General features: G+C 47.2%; 2 protein-coding genes across 2 annotated transcripts in view; both read right to left on the bottom strand.

The window, feature by feature from the left end:
• The window catches only part of LOC143782217 (uncharacterized), a 12,836-nt gene extending 9,792 nt beyond the window's left edge, over positions 1-3,044 (bottom strand). The window contains exon 1 of the mRNA XM_077269427.1: positions 3,001-3,044. Coding sequence (XP_077125542.1) covers positions 3,001-3,044 — 44 coding nt within the window. The remainder of the gene's footprint in view (positions 1-3,000) is intronic.
• Positions 2,601-25,370, bottom strand: LOC143781347 (uncharacterized). The gene is made up of 7 exons (XM_077267905.1): positions 25,228-25,370; positions 18,491-18,617; positions 18,047-18,175; positions 13,616-13,714; positions 13,215-13,382; positions 3,933-4,082; positions 2,601-3,205 (listed from the first exon to the last, which is right to left on the bottom strand). Exons 2-7 carry the CDS (start codon positions 18,569-18,571, stop codon positions 3,059-3,061), a joined length of 774 nt encoding a protein of 257 aa, XP_077124020.1. The 5' UTR covers positions 18,572-18,617; positions 25,228-25,370; the 3' UTR covers positions 2,601-3,058.

The following is a 25,370-nucleotide window of genomic DNA, read 5'->3' as shown; positions in this document are numbered from 1 at the left end:
TACGTGGGCTGTGTTATATACTGCCTGGCTGCTATATACTACATGGGCAGTGTTATATACTATGTGGCCTGTGCTATATATTACGTGGGCTGTGCTATATATTACGTGGGCTGTGTTATATACTATGGGGCTGCTATATACTACTTGGCTGTGCTATATACTACGTGGCTGTCTGTGTTATATACTTCGTGGCTGTGCTAAGCGCAACTTACATACATATTCTAGAATACTCGATACGTTAGAATCGGGCCACCATCTAGTAGATCTATAATATGGTGTCAACCCTGCAGTACTAGATTTCATCACTAGGTGGCAGTATTGTGGATCTATAATACAGTGTCACCCCTACAGTACTAGATTTCATCACTAGGTGGCAGTATTGTGGATCTATAATACAGTGTCACCCCTACAGTACTAGATTTCATCACTAGGTGGCAGTATTGTAGACCTATAACATAGTGTCAGCTCTGCAGTACTAGATTTCATCACTAGGTGGCAGTATTGTAGATCTATAATACAGTGTCAGCGCTGCAGTACTATATTTCATCACTAGGTGGCAGTATTGTAGATCTATAATACAGTGTTAGCCCTGCAGTACTAGATTTCATCACTAGGTGGCAGTATTGTAGATCTATAATATGGTGTCAGCCCTGCAGTACTAGATTTCATCACTAGGTGGCAGTATTGTAGATCTATAATACAGTGTCAGCCCTGCAGTACTAGATTTTGTCACTAGGTGGCAGTATTGTAGACCTATAACATAGTGTCAGCTCTGCAGTACTAGATTTCATCACTAGGTGGCAGTATTGTAGATCTATAATACGGTGTCATCCCTGCAGTACTAGATTTCATCACTAAGTGGCAGTATTGTAGACCTATAATACGGTGTCAGCCCTGCAGTACTAGATTTCATCACTAGGTGGCAGTATTGTAGAGCTACACTCACCGGCCACTTTATTAGGTACACCATGCTAGTAACGGGTTGGACCCCTTTTGCCTTCAGAACTGCCTCAATTCTTCGTGGCATAGATTCAACAAGGTGCTGGAAGCATTCCTCAGAGATTTTGGTCCATATTGACATGATGGCATCACACAGATGCCGCAGATTTGTCGGCTGCACATCCCAAAGATGCTCCATACAAGGCAGGATGGATCCATGCTTTCATGTTGTTTACGCCAAATTCTGACCCTACCATCCGAATGTCGCAGCAGAAATCGAGACTCATCAGACCAAGCAACGTTTTTCCAATCTTCTACTGTCCAATTTCGATGAGCTTGTACAAATTGTAGCCTCAGTTTCCTGTTCTTAGCTGAAAGGAGTGGTACCCGGTGTGGTCTTCTGCTGCTGTAGCCCATCTGCCTCAAAGTTCGACGCACTGTGCGTTCAGAGATGCTCTTAGGCCTACCTTGATTGTAACGGGTGGCGATTTGAGTCACTGTTGCCTTTCTATCAGCTCGAACCAGTCTGCCCATTCTCCTCTGACCTCTGGCATCAACAAGGCATTTCCGCCCACAGAACTGCCGCTCACTGGATTTTTTTTCTTTTTCGGACCTTTCTCTGTAAACCCTAGAGATGGTTGTGCGTGAAAATCCCAGTAGATCAGCAGTTTCTGAAATACTCAGACCAGCCCTTCTGGCACCAACAACCATGCCACGTTCAAAGGCACTCAAATCACCTTTCTTCCCCATACTGATGCTCGGTTTGAACTGCAGGAGATTGTCTTGACCATGTCTACATGCCTAAATGCACTGAGTTGCCGCCATGTGATTGGCTGATTAGAAATTAAGTGTTAACAAGAAGTTGGACAGGTGTACCTAATAAAGTGGCCGGTGACTGTATAATACAGTGTCAGCCCTGCAGTACTAGATTTCATCACTAGGTGGCAGCAGTGAAGGAATAACACTAGGATTTCATTATATAGTTTATTATACATCAGCCAGTGATTATCAGGTCACATGACATTGCGGCTGCGGTGATAATTAATAGACTTTTATTAAAGGGACGCTCCATCTACAGCGTCTGTGCGTAATGTCATGTTCTCCTTTTTTCCGTCTTGCTGCGTGGACACCACTGACAAGCAGGGTGACGCTGCTGTTTATTATCTCAGGATTTGGAGGTGTCCTGGTGTCCCGGGGGGATTATTTCTCATCACCCCCTTGTATTCCGACTCATTAACCCATGAATACCCAGTCCTGGATGATCGCTCAGCACCATGAGGTGATGTGGATCTGTCGGCAGCGGCCCGCTTAGGCTTCTTTCACACTAGCGTCGGGCTCGGCCCATCGCAGTGCGTCGGGCCGAGGTTCCCGACGCTAGCGTTGTCTCCGCTGCACAACGGGAGCAGCGGATGCATTTTTCCAGCGCATCCGCTGCCCCATTGTGAGGTGCGGGGAGGTGGGGGCGGAGTTCCGGCCGCACATGCGCGGTCGGAAAAAGTGGACCGTCGTGAGCAAAAAACGTTACATGTAGCGTTTTTTGCTCCCGACGGTACGCCACAACACGGCGCAACCGTCGCACGACGGTTGCGACATGTGGCAATCCGTCACAATGTGTCGCTTCATGTTAATCAATGGTGAAAAAACGCATCCTGCAAGCACTTTTGCAGGATGTGTTTTTTCGGCAAAATGACGCATTGTGACGGATTGCAGTTAACGCTAGTGTGAAAGTAGCTTTACTGATGATTTCCACAGGTGACGGATCCGCTCACAATGTCAGCGATGTTCTATGAAGCTGGAGCGTCACGTAAATGAAAAGTCAACGGATGAAACAGAAGAGAGAACACGGGCGAGTGCGGGCGGCGGAGCTGGCGACCTACTGGAGCGCGGGACTTCACCACAGTCACAGATCTGGGTACACAGATATCCCGGGGCCCCTGGGGGCCGATAGCGGCCCGAACCCTTCAGAAACCGCGTGTAAATGCATTTGTTACAGATGAATAGGAATCCAGGAAAGCCGCTGACAACCGGGGGGAGCAGAGTCGCCGCCATGTAAGGTGTCACCCAGCTTTCCCAGGTACAGATAGGATATAAATGATACAGAACATGTCCGGGCGGCGGCTCAGTCCTCCTCGCTGGAGCTGGAGCTGGAATTGTCCTGAGCGGCCCCGAGCGCAGATCTACAGCCAAGATGGCGGCAGCGGCTCCCTGTCCTGAGCTGTACGGGCTGCAGCCGAGCCCGCGGCCTGTGGCGTCTGATCACTGGTACCTGAGAGAAACCACAGAAGCTTAGATACACAGATCAGCCGACTGCATCACACAGGATAGGATTAGATACACAGCTCAGCAGACAGTATCACACAGGATAGGATTAGATACACGGCTCAGCAGTCAGTATCACACAGGAGAGGATTAGATACACGGCTCAGCAGTCAGTATCACACAGGAGAGGATTAGATACACGGCTCAGCAGACAGTATCACACAGGATAGGATTAGATACACAGCTCAGCAGACAGTATCACACAGGAGAGGATTAGATACACAGCTCAGCAGTCAGTATCACACAGGATAGGATTAGATACACGGCTCAGCAGACAGTATCACACAGGATAGGATTAGATACACGGCTCAGCAGACAGTATCACACAGGAGAGGATTAGATACACGGCTCAGCAGTCAGTATCACACAGGATAGGATTAGATACACGGCTCAGCAGACAGTATCACACAGGATAGGATTAGATACACAGCTCAGCAGACAGTATCACACAGGAGAGGATTAGATACACAGCTCAGCAGACAGTATCACACAGGAGAGGATTAGATACACGGCTCAGCAGACAGTATCACACAGGATAGGATTAGATACACGGCTCAGCAGACAGTATCACACAGTATAGGATTAGATGCACAGCTCAGCAGTCAGTATCACACAGGAGAGGATTAGATACACGGCTCAGCAGTCAGTATCACACATGTTGGTGTTGCACTCACCTCTTCACTTGAGCTGGATGCCTCGTACCTCCAGTCGGGGTTGCACCGGGGTGCCGTACACCGCGGCTCGCTCTTTCTCGGTCTCTGTGTTTGTCGGAGCTGCTGGTTTCCCGCTGTCGTTACTTTTTGTGAGCCGGTTGTGGTTCTTCTCTATGAGGAGATAAAATCACTAATCTCAGGGATTTTCCTGTTTACACAGAGACTTAAAAGTTTGTGAACCCCTCAGCAGTTCTCAGATTTCTTCATAAATTTGACCTAAAACGACCTCAGATTTTCACACAAATCCTGAAAAGTAGTTAAAGAACTGAAGCAAAACTATCAGACTTTGCAACTTTACTATTAATGAATATGATCCAGGATCACACACCTGTGAGGGAAAAGTATGTGAACCTTTTACGTGAAGGTGAAATCAGAGTCCGATGTTTCCAATCAATGGAATAAATCAGTTTTAGGCGGCGTCACACTAGCGAGTTTTACGGACGTAAGACCGCAAAAACTACGTGCGTAAAACTCGCATAACATACGGCACAATGATTCTCAATGGGGCTGCTCCTATCAGCCGTATATTACGGATCCGTAATATACGGTCTTCTACGGCCGTACAAAATCGCAGCATGCTGCGTTTGTCAGCGTATTGCGCAAAAAAATCGCCAATGAAAGTCTATGGGGGCGAGAAAAATACGGATTCCACACGGACCAGCAGTGTGACCTGCGAGAAATACGCAGCGGTGTTAGTGAAAAGCCGCTAATTCAATTGCCGGCTTTTCATTTCTCCTGCACAAACCCGACATGATATGAGACATGATTACATACAGTAAACCATCTCATATCCCCATTTTTTTTGCATATTCCACACTACTAATGTTAGTAGTGTGTATGTGCAAAATTTCAGCGCTGTAGCTGCTAAAATAAAGGGTTAAATGGCGGAAACAATTGGCGTGGGCTCCCGTGCAATTTTCTCCGCCAGAGCGGTAAAGCCAGTGACTGAGGGCAGATATTAATAGCCAGGAGAGGGTCCATGGTTATTGCCCCCCCCTGGCTAAAAACATCTGCCCCCAGCCACCCCAGAAAAGGCACATCTGGAAGATATGACACCTATCCATTATTAATCCAATTGTATGAAAGGGTTAAAAAACACACACACATGATTTAAAAGTATTTTAATGAAAGAAACACAGCGGTTGTTTTAATAATTTATTGCTCTCTCAATCCATCAGCAACACCCTCGCTTGGCAAAATAATAAACGCACAATATACATACCTTCTGATGTCCTATCACGTCCCACGAGGAAATCCATCTGAAGGGGTTAACTAATATTACAGGCACGAGCTGCGATAAACCACTCGCTCGTACATGTAATCCCCGGGTGCTGAAAGGAAAGCAGGATCTGTACTTACATTGAGTCGCGGTGATGCGCCCCTGCTGGATGTTCTCATGAACTGCAGCCTGGGAACTTTTTCCCACGCTCCAGGTCATATGAGGACATCCACCAGGGGGCACATCACCGCGACTGAAGGAAATGTAGGTCAATGACCTACATTTCCTTCATTCGCCGGGGAATTACAAGCACGAGCACAGCTGCATTTGCAGGGCTCCTGCTTGTAATTTTTTTTAACCCCTTCAGATTACCTCGTGGGACGTGACGGTTCAACAGAGGGTATGTATATTGTGCGTTTATTATTTTGCCAAGCGAGGGTCTGCAAATGGATTGAGAGAGCAATAAAATATTAAAACAACCGCTGTGTTTATTTCATTAAAATACTTTTTAATAACGTGTGTGTGTTTTTTAACCCTTTCAAACAATTGGATTAATAATGGATAGGTGTCATAATTGACGCCTCTCCATTATTAATCTGGCTTAATGTCACCTTACAATAGCAAGGTGACATTAACCCTTCATTACCCCATATCCCACCGCTACAAGGAGTGGGAAGAGAGTGGCCAAGTGCCAGAATAGGCGCATCTTCCAGATGTGCCTTTTCTGGGGTGGCTGGGGGCAGATGTTTTTAGCCACGGGGGGGCCAATAACCATGGACCCTCTCCTGGCTATTAATATCTGCCCTCAGTCACTGGCTTTACCGCTCTGGCGGAGAAAATTGCGCGGGAGCCCACGCCAATTTTTTCCGCCATTTAACCCTTTATTTTAGCAGCTACAGCGCCCAAATTTTGCACATACACACTACTAACATTAGTAGTGTGGAATATGCAAAAAAAAAATGGGGATATGAGATGGTTTACTGTATGTAATCATGTCTCATATCCTGTCGGGTTTGGGAAGGAGAAATGAAAAGCCGGCAATTGAATTACCGGCTTGTCACAGATATCGCGCTGTAGTAAATATAAATACAGAATATATATATGTGTCTCAATGACATATATATATATATATATATATATATATATATATATATATATACTGTATACATGTTTTCCCGAACATTTGAGCACATAAATCCATTAGATGTCGGTTTTGCACGCCTGCGAGAAAATATCGCAGTACGGATGCCATACGGATTACATACGGAGGATGCCATGCGCAAAATACGCTGACACACCCTGCCTACGGATCACTATTTTGGGAACATTTCTCCGTATTACAGCCGTATTACGGCCGTAAAATACGGACCGTATTGTCTTACGCCGAGTGTGACGCCGGCCTTACTCAGACATCTCTTGTCTCTGAATATCCATAGTCCAGCAGCTCGTATGGTTCTATTCCATAGTACAGCAGCTCGTAGGATTCCTTTCTATAATGCAGCAGCATGTAGGGTCCATTTCCATTGTCTAGATGCTCACAGGATCCCTTTCCATAGTGCAGCAGCTCTTAGGGTCCCTTTTCATAGTCCAGCAGCTCATAGGGTCCCTTTCCATAGTCCAGAAGCTCGTAGGATTCATTTCCATAGTTCAGCAGTTCGTAGGGTTCCTTTCCATAGTCCAGCAGCTCATAGGGTTCCTTTCCATAGTCCAGCAGCTCGTAGGGTTCCTTTCCATAGTCCAGCAGCTCGTAGGGTCCCTTTCCATAGTCCAGCAGCTCGTAGGGTTCCTTTCCATAGTCCAGCAGCTCATAGGGTTCCTTTCCATAGTCCAGCAGCTCGTAGGATTCATTTCCATAGTTCAGAAGCTCGTAGGATCCATTTCCATAGTCCAGCAGCTCATAGGGTCCATTTCCATAGTCCAGCAGCTCGTAGGGTCCATTTCCATAGTTCAGAAGCTCGTAGGGTTCCTTTCCATAGTCGTAGGATTCGTAGGATTCTCCGCTTCTTGATCTTCTTGAAGGCGTGCTCTCTCCGCTTCTTGATCTTTTTGCAGGCGTGCTCTCTCCGCTTCTAGATCTTCTTGATGGCGTGCTCTCTCCCCTTCTAGATATTCTTGCAGGCGTGCTCTCTCCGCTTCTTGATCTTCTTGCAGGCGTGCTCTCTCTCCGCTTCTAGATATTCTTGCAGGTGTGCTCTCTCCCCTTCTAGATATTCTTGCAGGCGTGCTGTCGCCGCTTCTTGATCTTCTTGCAGGCGTGCTCTCTCCTCTTCTTGATCTTCTTGCAGGCGTGCTCTCTCCGCTTCTTGATCTTCTTGCAGGCGTGCTCTCTCCGCTTCTTGATCTTCTTGCAGGCGTGCTCTCTCCGCTTCTTGATCTTCTTGCAGGCGTGCTCTCTCCTCTTCTTGATCTTCTTGCAGGCATGCTCTCTCCACTTCGTGATCTTCTTGCAGGCGTGCTCTCTCCGCTTCTTGATCTTCTTGCAGGCGTGCTCTCTCCGCTTCTTGATCCTCTTGCAGGCGTGCTCTCTCTGCTTCTTGATCCTCTTGCAGGCGTGCTCTCTCCGCTTCTTGATCTTCTTGCAGGCGTGCTTCTTGATCTTCTTGCAGGCGTGCTCTCTCTGCTTCTCGATCTTCTTGCAGGTGTGCTCTCTCCGCTTCTTGATCTTCTTGCAGGCGTGCTCTCTCCGCTTCTTGATCTTCTTGCAGGCGTGCTCTCTCCGCTTCTTGATCTTCTTGCAGGCGTGCTCTCTCTGCTTCTTGATCCTCTTGCAGGCGTGCTCTCTCTGCTTCTTGATCCTCTTGCAGGCGTGCTCTCTCCGCTTCTTGATCTTCTTGCAGGCGTGCTTCTTGATCTTCTTGCAGGCGTGCTCTCTCTGCTTCTCGATCTTCTTGCAGGCGTGCTCTCTCTGCTTCTTGATCCTCTTGCAGGCGTGCTCTCTCTGCTTCTTGATCCTCTTGCAGGCGTGCTCTCTCCGCTTCTTGATCTTCTTGCAGGCGTGCTTCTTGATCTTCTTGCAGGCGTGCTCTCTCTGCTTCTTGACCCTCTTGCAGGCGTGCTCTCTCTGCTTCTTGATCCTCTTGCAGGCGTGCTCTCTCTGCTTCTTGATCCTCTTGCAGGCGTGCTCTCTCCGCTTCTTGATCTTCTTGCAGGCGTGCTTCTTGATCTTCTTGCAGGCGTGCTCTCTCTGCTTCTCGATCTTCTTGCAGGAGTGCTCTCTCTGCTTCTTGATCCCCTTGCAGGCGTGCTCTCTCTGCTTCTTGATCTTCTTGCAGGCGTGCTCTCTCCACTTCTTGATCTTCTTGCAGGCGTGCTCTCTCCTCTTCTTGATCTTCTTGCAGGCGTGCTCTCTCCGCTTCTTGATCTTCTTGCAGGCGTGCTCTCTCCGCTTCTTGATCTTCTTGCAGGCGTGCTCTCTCCGCTTCTTGATCTTCTTGCAGGCGTGCTCTCTCCGCTTCTCGATCTTCTTGCAGGCGTGCTCTCTCTGCTTCTTGATCCTCTTGCAGGCGTGCTCTCTCTGCTTCTTGATCCTCTTGCAGGCGTGCTCTCTCCGCTTCTTGATCTTCTTGCAGGCGTGCTTCTTGATCTTCTTGCAGGCGTGCTCTCTCTGCTTCTCGATCTTCTTGCAGGTGTGCTCTCTCTGCTTCTTGATCCCCTTGCAGGCGTGCTCTCTCCGCTTCTTGATCTTCTTGCAGGCGTGCTTCTTGATCTTCTTGCAGGCGTGCTCTCTCCGCTTCTTGATCTTCTTGCAGGCGTGCTCTCTCCGCTTCTCGATCTTCTTGCAGGCGTGCTCTCTCTGCTTCTTGATCCTCTTGCAGGCGTGCTCTCTCTGCTTCTTGATCCTCTTGCAGGCGTGCTCTCTCTGCTTCTTGATCCTCTTGCAGGCGTGCTCTCTCCGCTTCTTGATCTTCTTGCAGGCGTGCTTCTTGATCTTCTTGCAGGCGTGCTCTCTCTGCTTCTCGATCTTCTTGCAGGTGTGCTCTCTCTGCTTCTTGATCCCCTTGCAGGCGTGCTCTCTCCGCTTCTTGATCTTCTTGCAGGCGTGCTTCTTGATCTTCTTGCAGGCGTGCTCTCTCCGCTTCTTGATCTTCTTGCAGGCGTGCTCTCTCCGCTTCTCGATCTTCTTGCAGGCGTGCTCTCTCTGCTTCTTGATCCTCTTGCAGGCGTGCTCTCTCTGCTTCTTGATCCTCTTGCAGGCGTGCTCTCTCCGCTTCTTGATCTTCTTGCAGGCGTGCTTCTTGATCTTCTTGCAGGCGTGCTCTCTCTGCTTCTCGATCTTCTTGCAGGCGTGCTCTCTCTGCTTCTTGATCCTCTTGCAGGCGTGCTCTCTCTCCTTCTTGATCCTCTTGCAGGCGTGCTCTCTCCGCTTCTAGATCTTCTTGCAGGCGTGCTCTCTCCACTTCTTGATCTTCTTGCAGGCGTGCTCTCTCCGCTTCTTGATCTTCTTGCAGGCGTGCTCTCTCTGCTTCTCGATCTTCTTGCAGGTGTGCTCTCTCCGCTTCTTGATCTTCTTGATGGCGTGCTCTCTCCGCTTCTTGATCTTCTTGCAGGCGTGCTCTCTCCGCTTCTTGATCTTCTTGCAGGCGTGCTCTCTCCGCTTCTTGATCTTCTTGCAGGCGTGCTCTCTCCGCTTCTTGATCTTCTTGCAGGCGTGCTCTCTCTGCTTCTTGATCCTCTTGCAGGCGTGCTCTCTCCGCTTCTTGATCTTCTTGCAGGCGTGCTCTCTCCGCTTCTTGATCTTCTTGCAGGCGTGCTCTCTCCGCTTCTTGATCTTCTTGCAGGCGTGCTCTCTCCGCTTCTTGATCTTCTTGCAGGCGTGCTTCTTGATCTTCTTGCAGGCGTGTTCTCTCGCATGGTATTTAATCATTATGCTTCTGTTTTTGTTTTTTTTAATATTCGTCACCTCTCTGAAGTTGAAAGAATCCAGAGTGCCCCACATCGTGATCCTTCGGTGCAACATTTCGTCATCAGCGTGAGAGGTGGCTGAAGGTGTCTGCTCACGCTGAAGAGCTGGGGCGAATGAGTTGCGTCTTTTTGCTTTATTACAGGGGACAATGGCTTCAGGGGATTAGGTGTTAAGGTGAATATAATGTGATTTTTTTAAATTTTATTTTTAATTTTACACTCAATGTAGACAGTGGGGGCTAACTGCATCTCTCCACATTGCCCCCTACTCAAGCTGACCTCAGTGCGAATAGGGGACAATGATGTGAGCTGCCTTCAGCACCTTCTGCCGGGCATCAGCGTGAACAGTATTGCTGATTCCCAGGTGCCGATACCTGTGATACTGATGCAGCACATGGACAGCACATGTTTGCCACACATATGCCACATGTATGAAACACATGGACATGGTTATCTTGGGTACTGGCTTTTCCAGTACCAGAAATATCAGGATGCGTGAAAGAGCCCTAATAGGGAGGTACAAGAAACAATTCCTCCTTCCAATGCACAGGAATAATCAGCAATCACCAGAAACGTTTAGATGCATTTATTTCTGCACTGGGCGTCACACTGGATACTGACACCGAGGGGGTCACTGACTTGTACCACTCACAGACATTGGATCATTGACCTCTCATATTTCTGAATCATGTGTTTCATTCTCTTCTTTATCCACTTTTAGGATTTCTGTGAAAGCCGATGAAGATTTAGGTTAAATTTATGCAGAAATAAGCAAAATTCTGAAGAGTTCACAAACTTTCAAGAATCATTGCAAATCACTGACTGCAGGAGGCGCCATCCCCGTCATTGCATCATTAGTCCACTAGATGGCGATGCTGAAACAATTAAAGGGCCACAAACTGATAAAATGTGTTATAAGGGAATGAGGAGTGTGAGCCGGGCCCTGCTGGGGCCTGTAGGGGCCACATCCCTCCGCTCTGTGTTCAGCCTCAGAGACAAGTCCTATAATAGCAGGAAAGGGCTGACAGCACCCATCATCCAGGGAAAATCCGTATCATGTGGTCACAGCAAAACCGCCTCATGCTGCGTAAGCAGCCGAACACGACCAGATGACCGCCGTCCCTCCTCCTATACGGTCGCTAGAAGCCACAAAACCTGAGAAAGCAGAACATTCCCACAGCGGAGGATGAGAGCTGACAGCCTGCAGAGCATTGCAGCAAAACAATGGGCACAGACGATTCCCCTGCAACTGCTCGTATGTGCTGCAGGAGGGTCACCCTGCAGACCATCACACCCTGCAGACCATCGCTCCATCACACCCTGCAGACCATCGCTCCATCACACCCTGCAGACCCTCGCTCCATCACACCCTGCAGATCATCGCTCCATCACACCCTTCACACCATCGCTCCATCACACCTTGCAGACATCGCTCCATCACACCCTGCAGACCATCGCTCCATCACACCCTGCAGACCATCGCTCCATCACACCCTGCAGACCCTCGCTCCATCACACCCTGCAGATCATCGCTCCATCACACCCTTCACACCATCGCTCCATCACACCTTGCAGACATCGCTCCATCACACCCTGCAGACCATCGCTCCATCACACCCTGCAGACCATCGCTCCATCACACCCTGCAGACATCGCTCCATCACACCCTGCAGACCATCGCTCCATCACACCCTGCAGACCATCGCTCCATCACACCCTGCACACCATCGCTCCATCACACCTTGCAGACATCGCTCCATCACACCCTGCAGACCATCGCTCCATCACACCTTGCAGACATCGCTCCATCACACCCTGCAGACCATCGCTCCATCACACCCTGCAGACCATCGCTTCATCACACCCTGCACACCATCGCTCCATCACACCTTGCAGACATCGCTCCATCACACCCTGCAGACCATCGCTCCATCACACCCTGCAGACCATTGCTCCATCACACCTTGCAGACCATCGCTCCATCACACCCTGCAGACCATCGCTCCATCACACCTTGCAGACCATCGCTCCATCACACCCTGCACACCATCGCTCCATCACACCTTGCAGACCATCGCTCCATCACACCCTGCACACCATCGCTCCATCACACCTTGCAGACATCGCTCCATCACACCTTGCAGACCATCGCTCCATCACACCCTGCAGACCATCGCTCCATCACACCCTGCACACCATCGCTCCATCACACCTTGCAGACCATCGCTCCATCACACCCTGCAGACCATCGCTCCATCACACCTTGCAGACCATCGCTCCATCACACCCTGCACACCATCGCTCCATCACACCTTGCAGACCATCGCTCCATCACACCCTGCACACCATCGCTCCATCACACCTTGCAGACCATCGCTCCATCACACCCTGCAGACCATCGCTCCATCACACCCTGCAGACCATCGCTCCATCACACCCTGCAGACCATCGCTTCATCACACCTTGCAGACCATCGCTCCATCACACCCTGCAGATCATCGCTCCATCACACCCTGTACACCATCGCTCCATCACACCTTGCAGACCATCGCTCCATCACACCCTGCAGACCATCGCTCCATCACACCCTGCAGACCATCGCTCCATCACACCTTGCAGACCATCGCTCCACAACACTACTGCAGACTGTGACATTGATTTTTCATTCCTTCTCTCCAGCGAACGCTGCTGGGGAGAAGATATGAATGGCGGCTTCAGCACCACGCTGGGGGGACAGCGCTTACTGTAGCGCTGTCTCCTGCACGGCACACGGACTGCACACGGACAGCATCCGTGTGCGGTACGTGTTTTACACGGACCTATTGACTTTAATGGGTCCGTGCGCTCCCACGAACACTGACATGTCTCCGTGTTTTTCACATGAACACACGATCCGTGAAAACACGCTGACATGTGCAGAGACACGTTGATTTTAATGTGTCTACGTGAGTTAGTGTCTCCGGTACGTGAGAAAACTGTCACCACACGCACCGGAGCCACTGACATGTGAAACCGGCCTACTAGAAAGTTTCCTAACTTGCCATTATACAGGCAGTAAGCAGCACCGGCCCTTTAAATAGAAGTGCATACAGTACGTATGCCATATGTGGCGAGGGTCTCACCTCGGTCAGGGTCCTCACGCTCAGGCTGGGGGTCACACTCCGCTCGCAGCAGCCGAGGCACCGGTCATTAATAGAGTTCGGTTCGGTCCCCAGATCTGCGATCCCCTCTGGTGTGATGAGGATCCTGCTCACCCTGTTGGAGATTTGTGGAGCGGCGGAGGCTTTACCCTGAGCACAAAGACATGAAGATCTCAAATATCAGCGATAAGTCTCCTTGTCTCCATATACATACTGGTTTACACTCCAGTCACACCCAGAGCTGCATTCACAATTGTGCGGCCTTGCTGTTAGCGCTCAGGCTGCAGACCGTCCCCCCGGGTTATACAATGCAGTGCAGCCTGGGCATCCGCAGGTTCCGCTGTAGACTCCCCTCCGGGGTCCTCGCCCTGTCGGTCACTTACCGGGGCTGTCACTTTGTCTCCACAGCAGCCGAGGCAGCGATATTCCCCGGTCCCGGGCTCTACCGGAGGTGGCAAAACCGTGTGCACCCCCCCAGCGACCTGCGGAGACGGGAGAAGCTCATCATCAACACTTATATGTGCACAGTGTGTTCCATGTTCACTATGTGTCTGTTATATGTGTGTATTATATAGCAAAAGTGTCGGCACCCTTGTAATTGTTCTAGAAAATGAAGTATTTCTCCCAGAACATTATTACATTCCACATGTTTCATTATACTCAGGTTTATTTCCTCTGTGTGAATTGGAAAAATACAAAAAAATAGAGAAAAAGGGCAAATTGGACATAATTTCACACAAAACCCCCATAAGTAGGCTAGACAAAATTATTGGCGCCCTCCACTTAATATTTGGTCACCCCTTTGGAATCAATAACTAAAATCAATCGCTTCCTATAACCATCACAATCTTCTTACACCTCAGCTGGAATTTTGGACGACTTTTCTTACAAACTGCTCCCGGTCTCTCATATGTGAAGGCGCCTTCGGAACTCTGCAGATCATTGTTTCCATCTATTTCTGGAGGCTTCTTGAAGTACAGTGGGTCCGGAAAGTATTCAGACCCCTTTACATTTTTCACTCTTTGTTTCACTGCAGCCATTTGGTAAATTCAAAAAAGTTCCTTTTTTCTCATTACTGTACACTCTGCACCCCATCTTGACTAAAAAAAACAACAGAAATGTAGAATTTTTTTTCAAATGTAATAAAAAAGAAAAACTGAAATATCCCAAGGTCATAAGTGTTCAGCCCCTTTGCTCAGACCCTCATATGTAAGTCCCATGCTGTCCATTTCCTTGTGATCCTCCATGAGATGGTTCTACTCCTTCATTGGAGTCCAGCTGTGTGTAATTACACTGATAGGACTTGATTTGGAAAGGCGCACACCTGTCTGTATAAGACCTCACAGCTCACAGCGCATGTCAGACCAAAGGAGAATCATGAGGCCAAAGGAACTGGCCAAGGAGCTCAGAGACAAAATTGTGGCAAGGCACAGATCTGGCCAAGGTTACAACAGAATTTCTGCAGTGCTCAAGATTCCTAAGAGCACAGTGGCCTCCATAATCCTTAAATAGAAGAAGTTTGGGACCACCAGAAGTCTTCCTAGACCTGGCCGTCCAGCCAAACTGAGCAATCGTGGGAGAAGAGCCTTGGTGAGAAGGTAAAGAAAATCCCCAAGATCACTGTGGCTGAGCTCCAGAGATGAAGAAGGGAGATGGGAGAAAGTTCCACAAAGTCAACTGTCACTGCAGCCCTCCACCAGTCAGGCCTTTAATGCAGAGTGGCCCGACGGAAGCCTCTCCTCAGTGCAAGACATATGAAAGCCGCATAGAGTTTGCTAAAAAACACATGAAGGACTCCCAGACTATGAGGAATAAGATTCTCTGGTCTGATGAGATGAAGATAGACCTTTGTGGTGATAATTCTAAGCGGTATGGGTGGAGAAAACCAGGCACTGCTCATCGCCTGCCCAATACAATCCCAACAGTGAAACATGGTGGAGTCAGCATCATGCTATGGGGGTGTTTTTCAGCTGCAGGGACAGGACGATTGGTTGCTATTGAAGAAAACCTGAATGCGGCCAAGTACAGAGATATCCTGGATGAAAACCTCTTCCAGAGTGCTCTGGACCTCAGACTTGGCCGAAGGTTCACCTTCCAACAAGACAATGACCCTAAGCACACAGCTAAAATAACAAAGGAGTGGCTTCAGAACAACTCTGTGACCATTCTTGACCGGCCCAGCCAGAGCCCAGACCTAAACCCAATGGAGCATCTCTGGAGAGACCTGAAAATGGCGTCCACCAACGTTCACCATCCAACCTGATGGAACTGGAGAGGATCTGCAAGGAAGAATGGCCGAGGATCCCCAAATCCAGGGGTGAAAAACTTGTGGCATCATTTCCAAGAAGACTCATGGCTGTACTAGCTCAAAAGGTGCTTCTACTCAACACTGAGCAAAGGGGCTGAAGACTTATGGCCATGAGATATTTCAGTTCCTCTTTTTTAATAAATCTGCAAAAATTACTACATTTCGGTTTTTATTTGTCAAGATGGGGTGAGGAAAAATGAACTTTTTTGAATTTACCAAATGGCTGCAATGAAACAGAGTGAACAATTTAAAGTGGTCAGAATACTTTCTGTACCCAATGTATGTTTGGGGTCATTGTACTGGTGGAAAACCCATGAACAAGGATGCAAACCCAGCTTTCTGACCCCGGGCACTACATTGCCTCCCAAAATCCTTTGGTAATCTTCAGATTTCATGATGCCTTGCACACAGTCAATACACCCAGTGAAAGAGGAAGCCAAACAACCCCAAAACATCTGTGAACCTCCACCATATTTCACTGTAGGTAGGGTGATGCTTTCTCATTCCATTTTCTGTAAACAGTAGAATGATGTGCTTTACCAAAAAACTCTATCTTGGTCTAATCTGTCCACAAAACTATTTCCCAGAAGGTACATTTCCGAGAAAGTACATTTTGGCAAACTGCAGTCTAGCTTTTTTATATCCCTGTGTCAAGATGGGGTGAGGAAAAATGAACTTTTTTGAATTTACCAAATGGCTGCAATGAAACAGAGTGAACAATTTAAAGTGGTCAGAATACTTTCTGTACCCAGTGTATGTTTGGGGTCATTGTACTGGTGGAAAACCCATGAACAAGGATGCAAACCCAGCTTTCTGACCCCGGGCACTACATTGCCTCCCAAAATCCTTTGGTAATCTTCAGATTTCATGATGCCTTGCACACAGTCAATACACCCAGTGAAAGAGGAAGCCAAACAACCCCAAAACATCTGTGAACCTCCACCATATTTCACTGTAGGTAGGGTGATGCTTTCTCATTCCATTTTCTGTAAACAGTAGAATGATGTGCTTTACCAAAAAACTCTATCTTGGTCTAATCTGTCCACAAAACTATTTCCCAGAAGGTACATTTCCGAGAAAGTACATTTTGGCAAACTGCAGTCTAGCTTTTTTATATCCCTGTGTCAGCAGTGGGGGTTTCCTGGGTCTGGATAGTTCGCTCAGACACTGATGCACCCTGAGCTTGAATTCTCTGGAACTTAATTGGGGCTGCGTATCCACCATCAGGACTATCCTGCAACCTTTCATCAATTTTTCTCTGTCATGTTCAGAGATTAGTTACAGTGCCATGGGTTGTACACTTCTTGATTATGTTGCGCACTTTGGACAAAGGAACATCACGATCTCTGGAGATGGACTTGTAACGTTGAGACTGAATATTTTTCAACAAATTTGGTTCTCAAGTCCTCAGACCGTTCTCTTCTCCTCTTTCTGTTCTCCATGCTTAGAGTCGCACCCAAAGACACACAATGCAAAGATTGAGGCAACTTCTCCCCTTTTTATCCTGTTTCAGGTGTGATTTTCATATTGCACACCTGTTACTTGCCACAGGTGAGTGTGAACGAGCATCACAAGCTTGAAACAAAGTAGTTTACCCACAAATTTGGAAAGGAGGCAACAATTTTTCCCTGCCCATTTTGGAGGTTTTGTGTGAAATTATGTTCAATTTACCTTTTTTCTCTGTTTTGTGTTGTTCCAATACACACAAAGAAAATAAACATGTGTATAACAAAACGTGTAACTGCAACAATTTTCTGTGGAAAATACTTAATTTTCTGGAACAATTTAAAGGGTGCCAACACTTTCGGCCATGTTTACTGTGTGTGTTAGATGTGTATTATATGTGTGAATTATATGTCTACTGTGTGTGTTATAATTTGTGTATTGACTATTATATATTTATATTAGATGTTTATTATTTGTATTGTGTGTGTATGGAGGTCATACAGGCACGTGGAGGCCACACACACTACTGAGCATCATTTCCTTGTATTGAGGCATTTCCACTGAAGTTGGATCAGCCTGCAATTTGATTTTCCACTTTGATTTTGAGCATCATTCCAAGTCCAGACCTCCGTGGGATATTAATTTTGACTTGCATTGATAATTTTTATGTTTTATTGTTTTCAACACATTCCACTATGTAATGAATAAAGATTTACAACGGGAATATTTCATTCAGTGATATCTAGGATGTGGGACTTTAGTGTTCCCTAGTGTAGTAACATTATTATTATTATTATTTATTTATATAGCACCATCATTTCCATGGTGCTGTACATGAGAAGGGGTCACATACAGGGTTATAGATATCGTTTACAGTACACAAATTTACAATGACAGACTGATACAGAGGGGCGAGGACCCTGTCCTTGTGGACTTACATTCTACGGGATAATGTGGAACATCTCTTTAGTATTTCTGCAACCTGCACCCTCTACCTGACATTCTGATATCAGCCACTAGGGAGCGATGTCCTCAGTGCGGCCCCTCACAGTGAACTCACCAGGAATGCCAGAGACCGGTGCCCGGGGTTGTAAGACCAGATATTTTTCTTCCTCCCACGTTGGATCATGCGCACAGGCTGCCTTTGGCCTCGCTTCTTCACAGCCTCCACCTGCCCGGACATTTTCATCTGTTAGACACATGGAAAAAAGCATATATTTATCTCTATACACTGAATCCTGCTGACACTGAAGAAGTCTGTGTAGATTATGTCTTCAGTTTATTTAAAAGCCATGAGTGACCAGAGAAATGTTTTTGTTTTTTTTTTTAATTCAGGAGACTGCAATACCCTCAGTGCCCTGCAGGTGTCACTGTTACTGCCCTCTTATCTGGGAACCTCACAGATCCAGAAGTCAGACCCCCAGTGCCGGGCTGACCCCCCAAACCTCGGCCTTGGTTCTTGCCCGCGTGGTCCGCATACCACCACCATGAGTAGCTCACCCACCTGCCCCCTACGAGGACTGTTTCCCTCTACAATCACACTGAGGGCGGTCAGCAGCAGGGTCATGGATGTGAGGGTGTTCATGGCGCCACAAATCCTGAACTCGCTGAATGTTTCAAGTCTTGAGGGTCTGTAAAATGAAAAAAGAAGAGATGGAGGATGCTGGTCAGTGTATAGTGCAGGGAATCATATACATGGTCAGCGCGGCGCTGCCCCCAGGATTCACACTGCACAGCAGCGCATTGTGGGCGGGGCTGCAACACATTGTGGGTGGGGCTGCAGTGTGAGTGACAGCTCACAGCTCATTAGGTTCCAGGGTCTATAGAACAAGAATGTAGCTGGTCTGCTGCGATCCCCACCCTGTCAGCCAGGCCCACCCTAAGGGAAAGACCCCGGCCGCAGATCAGCAGGATCCTGGCTGTGAAATGTCTCACACACGGACAGTTCTGCTGATGGTAGAAAGTCAGGAATGGGGGGCAGTGCGGACCACCTGCCCGGTACCCCGATTCACAGCCAGAAATCTGCTGAAATAAAGATCTATGGGCAAAATATGGCTCCATCCATTCATCTATGAGAAATGAACCCAACATGGCTGAGAATAAAGAATGACATCAACATAGACGTCATAGACCCCGGAACGTTACAGAGCGGGGGGCCGACTGCTGAGGAGCAGAGGGCAGAACAGGCACCAACTGACCCCACAACTGCAGAGTCCAGAACGACTCCATTTTGTTTTTTAATCTTCGGTTTTGCCTGTTTAGTGGCCGGTGTGAACACGCGCTAACACACCGCATGCACGCCAACGTAGAACCAAATTAGTTTCAGGGTTTTTTCTCCTCTAGTATTAAGGAGACGGACATGCTGCCACCATGAAGAAACAAGTGTATCATTATATTGTTATGTGAAGTACAATGTGATAGGTCATGATTATTGTGCTTGGTCACCAGAAACGTGTTCATATCGCATGTTATTCACTGGCGACGCTGATGTTTTATCCTCTATTGAGCACATTTTCTAGTGAATAAACAAAAGGTTTTTTCACTATCAATTTTTTCTGATTACCACACGCCATGACACAGCGGCTCCGTGCTCCGGGTTCCTTAGGATGTCGACTATGGTGAGCTGGACTTTGTTCTACACTGTGTTCCAAATTATTATGCAAATTGGATTTAAGTGTGATAAAGATTTAATTGTTTTGTTTTTCAAATAAACTCGTGGATGGATTTGTGTCTCAGGGCTCAATGGATCACTGAAATCAATCTTAAACACATGTGATAATTAGTTTTCCAGGTGATTCTAATTAAAGGAAAACTACTTAAAAATGATGTTCCACATTATTAAGCAGGTCACAGTTTTCAAGTAACATGGGAAATAAAAAGGATCTCTGCTGCTGAAAAGCATCAAATAGTGCAATGCCTTGGTGAAGGGATGAAAACATTAGAAATTTTCAGAAAACTTAAGTGTGATCATTGTACTGTTAAGAGATTTGTGGCTGTATCTGAGCACAGATGTGTTTGTGCTGATAAAGGCATAATGAGGAAGATTTCTGCCAGGCAAGTTCATCGGATTAAGAGAGCAGCTGCTAAAAAGCCATTACAAAGCAGCAAACAGATATGTGAAGCTGCTGGTGCCTCTGGAGTCCCTCAAACCTCAAGGTGTAGGCTCCTTCAAAGGCTTGCTGTGGTGCATAAACCTACTATTCGGCCACCCTTAAACAGTGTTCACAAGCAGAAATGGTTGCATTGGGCCCACACATACATGAAGACTAATTTCCAAACAGTCTTGTTTACTGATAAGCGTTGAGCAACCCTGGACGGTCCAGATGGATGGAGTAGTGGATGGTTGGTGGATGGCCACCATGTCCCAACAAGGCTGCGACGTCAGCAAGGAGGTGGAGGAGTCATGTTTTGGGCCGGAATCATGGGAAACAGCTGGTAAGGCCCTTTAAGGTTCCTGAAGGTGTGAAAATGACCTCAGCAAAGTATATAGAGTTTCTGACTGACAACTTTCCTCCATGGTATAAAAAGCAGAAACGTGCCTTCAGGAACAAAATCATCTTCATGCTGACAATGCCCCATCTCATGCTGCAAAGAATGTGAGTCATTGGCTGCTATGGGCATAAAAGGAGATAAACTCATGGTGTGGCCACCATCTTCCCCTGACCTCAACCCTATAGAGAACCTTTGGAGGATCATCAAGCAAAAGATCTATGAGGGTGGGAGGCCGTTCACATCAAAACAGCAGCTCTGGGAGGGAAGAAATACAAGCAGAAAATCTCCAAAAACTCACAAGTTCAATGGATGCGAGAATTGTGAAGGTGACATCAAAGAAGGCTCCTATGTTACATGTAACTTGGCCTGTTAGGATGTTTTGGAGGTAAATAGCTTTTTGTTCAGTGAATGTGAAACCTCCTAATGCTGCAAATTCCACAAATGAGACTTTTCAGTTCTTTAAAACATATCAAATGTTTAGAAATTCTACTGTGCTTAATAATTTGGAACAGTGCATTTTAAGTTTTTATTCATTTTGGAGATTATACGGTTATCATTGGGAGGTTTCTTCAATAAAATTCGATGTATAATCTAACGGGTGATTATTTTTATTAGACTGACTGTCATTTGCACCAACCATTTAGGAAAATCAGAGAAAAATGTCATTTGCATAATAATTTGGATCATAGTGTATTTCATGTAGATTGAGGACAGAGAAGCCCCAGTAGGTGGATTTGGAGGGGGGGGGGGCACATATACTAAAATCCCTTGGTAATCCTCAGATTTCATGATGCCTTTCACACAGTCAAGGCACACAGTGCCAGAGACAGCAATACAAAACCAAAAGATCTTTGACCCTCCACCATATTTGACTGTAGGTGCTGTGCTCTTTTCTTTGTAGGCCTCATTCCTTTTTCGGTAAACAGTAGAATTATTTGCTTTACAACAAAGTTCTCTCTTGGTCTCATCTGTCTACAAGACACTTTCCCAGAAGGATTTTGTCTTACTCATGAACATTTCAGCAAACTGCAGCCTAGCTTTTTATGTCTGTGTGTCAGCAGTGGGGTCCTCCTGGGTCTCCTGCCATAGCGTTTCATTTCATACGCATGTGGATGGATAGTTCGCACTGACACTGATGCTCCCTGAGCCTGAATGCCTTTGGAGCTTGATAGCGGCTACTTATCCACCATCCGGACTATCCTGCGTTGCAACCTTTAATCAATTTTTCTCTGTTGTCCGCGTCCAGAAAGATTGGCTACAGTGCCATGGGTTGTAAACTTCTTCATTGTGTTGTGCACTGTGGACAAAGGAACATCAAGATCTCTGGAGATGGACTTGTAACCTTAAGAATATTGATATTGTTCAACAATTTTGGTTCTCAAGTCCTCAGACCGTTCTCTTCTCCTCTTTGTGTTCTCCATGGTTAGTGTGGCACACACAGACACAATGCAAAGATTGAGGCAACTTCTCCACTTTTTATCTGGTTTCAGGTGTGATTTTCATATTGCCTACACCTGTTACTTGCCACAGGTGAGTGTGAACGAGCATCGCATGCTTGAAGCAAGGTTGCTTACCTACAATTTTGTAAAGGTGCCAACAATTTTGTCCGGACCATTTTTGGGGTGTGTGTGAAATTATGTCCAATTTGCCTTTTTTTTCTCTGTTTTTTGTGTTGCTCCAAAACACAGAAAGGAAATAAACCTGTGTATAATAAAACGTGTAATTGTAATAATTTTCTGGGAGAAATACTTCATTTTCTGGAACAATTTCCAGGGTGCCGACACTTTTGGCCATGACTGTATCACGATGTACATTGCTCTTACATCGGTGCCAGTGAATAGCGCGGGTCTTTCAGTCCTTGTGGTGTTTTCCTAATAACTGACACTATGACCTCATGGAGCGATGACATCACGGCTTTATGTAATGACATCACTACGTGATGTCACCATTGCCCCTTCTGTCTGCCTTGCTCACATAGATGGTGGGAGCTGCTGGGCACTATTCTGCACGTCCGTGCGGAGTTCTTATAGGGGGCATCATTCTGCCCTGTAGTGGGGGCAGTGCGGGGGCGTCACATATGGTTCACAGCTCGACGTTCTTGTCTTTTAATTTTGTTTTCCGCGTTCTTTTTCTAAACTGTTTCCAGATGATTCTCTCAGTTGTTCTTATATAAAGTATCAGCTTCAATTCCTCCCCAGTTTCAAGATCTCTGCTTGCTCTCAGTGACTGGTGATACTCTTATCTTCACTCGGCTGCAGTTTTGTCACCATGTGTCAGTCACCAAGCTTTCCCCCCAAAGTGCACTGCGCGGCTCACAAGAGGTTAATACTGGGTATATACTGAATTATATCCTGCCAGGACTCATCCCGCAGACATGGACCCAGTCACAAATCATTTCCAGATGCCCTATATTTATTAGAAGCTCTGGTGGGCTCCGCTGAATGGATGGGCCCCCGCCAGCTCCACGTCCTCAGCCCCCTTGTGGTTATGAGCCCCCTCTCCAACCTGACCACAGACAGCAAAATGGCGGAGGGAAAACTGCAGGAGAAAAGCAGAAACGTCTCTGAGTATCCAGTGTCTGACGACCATGCCTGCCCCCAGCTGATGATGTCACAGGGCACTGCATGTGATGTCATCACTCTGCATTCCTAGATCATCTCATGTGATGTCATCACTCTGCATTACTAGATCATCTCATGTGATGTCATCAGTCTGCATTACTAGATCACTTCGTTATGACATCACTTTTCCATTGATTTCTGCTTTGGCCTTTTAGAGCCTCAGTGTTATGCCTGGTGACCCCCCTCCACACATGAGATGCCCCTGAACCTCGTCTGTAGTGAAGGGGGGTCACATACTTTCTCGTCGCCCCACTACTATTCATATTTATAGCCTGTGCAAGAATAACAAGAGCTGTTATATAAGATTTGTTATAGCACATATTTATTATGCCTTATACTCCAATCACATCCAGAGCTGCATTCACAATTCTGCAGGTGGAAGTCACTCTGGACCTTAGCTCTGCCAGCTCACCTCCCACAATGCAGAATTGTGAATGCAGCTCTGGATGTGACTGGAATAATAGACACAAGATAACCAGGATCAGAGGAAAGAAGAGAAGCAGAAACAACCAGATCCGCGCCCCAGACACGGGGGTCTATGTCTCCCCTGTAATGGGGCCTGTCTGTGGAGCGGACGACGTCTTGTCACTTGTCCTCATAGAATCCGTTTATTACTCAGCGGCTATTAACCATTTAGTTTCCATCTTACAGAATTGTGATGTTCCGGTAACAATCAGACGTCGCTCTCGGCTCCGTGTCACCTGCGTCTGTTCTTCACACTCGTCATACCGCACGATGTATACACGGGTGTGAACACGGCCCTATACAGAGACCCCGAAATGAAGCCGAGACCTCCAACATCCACAATAGTGTCACAAGTCATGGGATTAGATACACGGCTCAGCAGACAGTATCACACAGGATAGGATTAGATACACGGCTCAGCAGACAGTATCACACAGGATAGGATTAGATACACAGCTCAGCAGTCAGTATCACACAGGATAGGATTAGATACACAGCTCAGCAGTCAGTATCACACAGGAGAGGATTAGATACACGGCTCAGCAGTCAGTATCACACAGGAGAGGATTAGATACACGGCTCAGCAGACAGTATCACACATGATGGGATGGCATTACATACAAATCTCAGCAGACAGTATCACACAGGAGAGGATTAGATACACGGCTCAGCAGTCAGTATCACACATGAAGGGATTAGATACACAGCTCAGCAGGCAGAATCACACAGGATAGGATTAGATACATGGCTCAGCAGTCAGTATCACACATGATGAGATTAGATACACGGCTCAGCAGACAGTATCACACAGGAGAGAATTAGATACACAGCTCAGCAGACAGTATCACACAGGATAGGATTAGATACACGGCTCAGCAGATAGTATCACACTGGTCAAGATTAGATACACGGCTCAGCAGGCAGTATCACACATGATGGGATTAGATACACGGCTCAGCAGACAGTACCACACAGGAGAGGATTAGATACATGGCTCAGCAGACAGTATCACACAGGAGAGGATTAGATACACTGCTCAGCAGACAGTACCACACAGGATAGGATTAGATACACTTCTCAGCAGACAGTATCACACAGGATAGGATTAGATACACGGCTCAGCAGACAGTATCACACAGGAGGATTAGATACACGGCTCAGCAGACAGTACCACACAGGATAGGATTAGATACACGGCTCAGCAGACAGTATCACACAGGATAGGATTAGATATACGGCTCAGCAGGCAGTATCACACACGGTAGGATTAGATACACAGCTCAGCAGTCAGTATCACACATGATGGCATTAGATACACGGCTCAGCAGGCAGTATCACACAGGAGAGGATTAGATACACGGCTCAGCAGGCAGTATCACACAGGATAGGATTAGATACACGGCTCAGCAGACAGTATCACACATGATGGGATTAGATACACGGCTCAGCAAACAGTACCACACAGGAGAGGATTAGATATACGGCTCAGCAGGCAGTATCACACATGGTAGGATTAGATACATGGCTCAGCAGACAGTATCACACATGATGGCATTAGATACACGGCTCAGCAGACAGTAACACACAGGAGAGGATTAGATACACGGCTCAGTATCCCGCTGGGCTTGTGGAGGGGTGTTCGGGGAATATATTGGGGTGTTACCTCCGGCTGATCCCCTTCTGCTGTCCCGGCTCTGGATCCGGCTCTGGAATGTCAGACGGTTGGTTCTGGCAGGAGGAGAATGTGGTCCATGGGTTACAGTACAGCCCCCTCCATCTGCGCGGCTCCACCTCGCTCGGTATATG

This window comes from Ranitomeya variabilis, chromosome 6, assembly GCF_051348905.1.
Source record: "Ranitomeya variabilis isolate aRanVar5 chromosome 6, aRanVar5.hap1, whole genome shotgun sequence".
Taxonomy (NCBI): domain Eukaryota; kingdom Metazoa; phylum Chordata; class Amphibia; order Anura; family Dendrobatidae; genus Ranitomeya; species Ranitomeya variabilis.
This window is presented reverse-complemented; position numbering and strand designations above follow the sequence as displayed.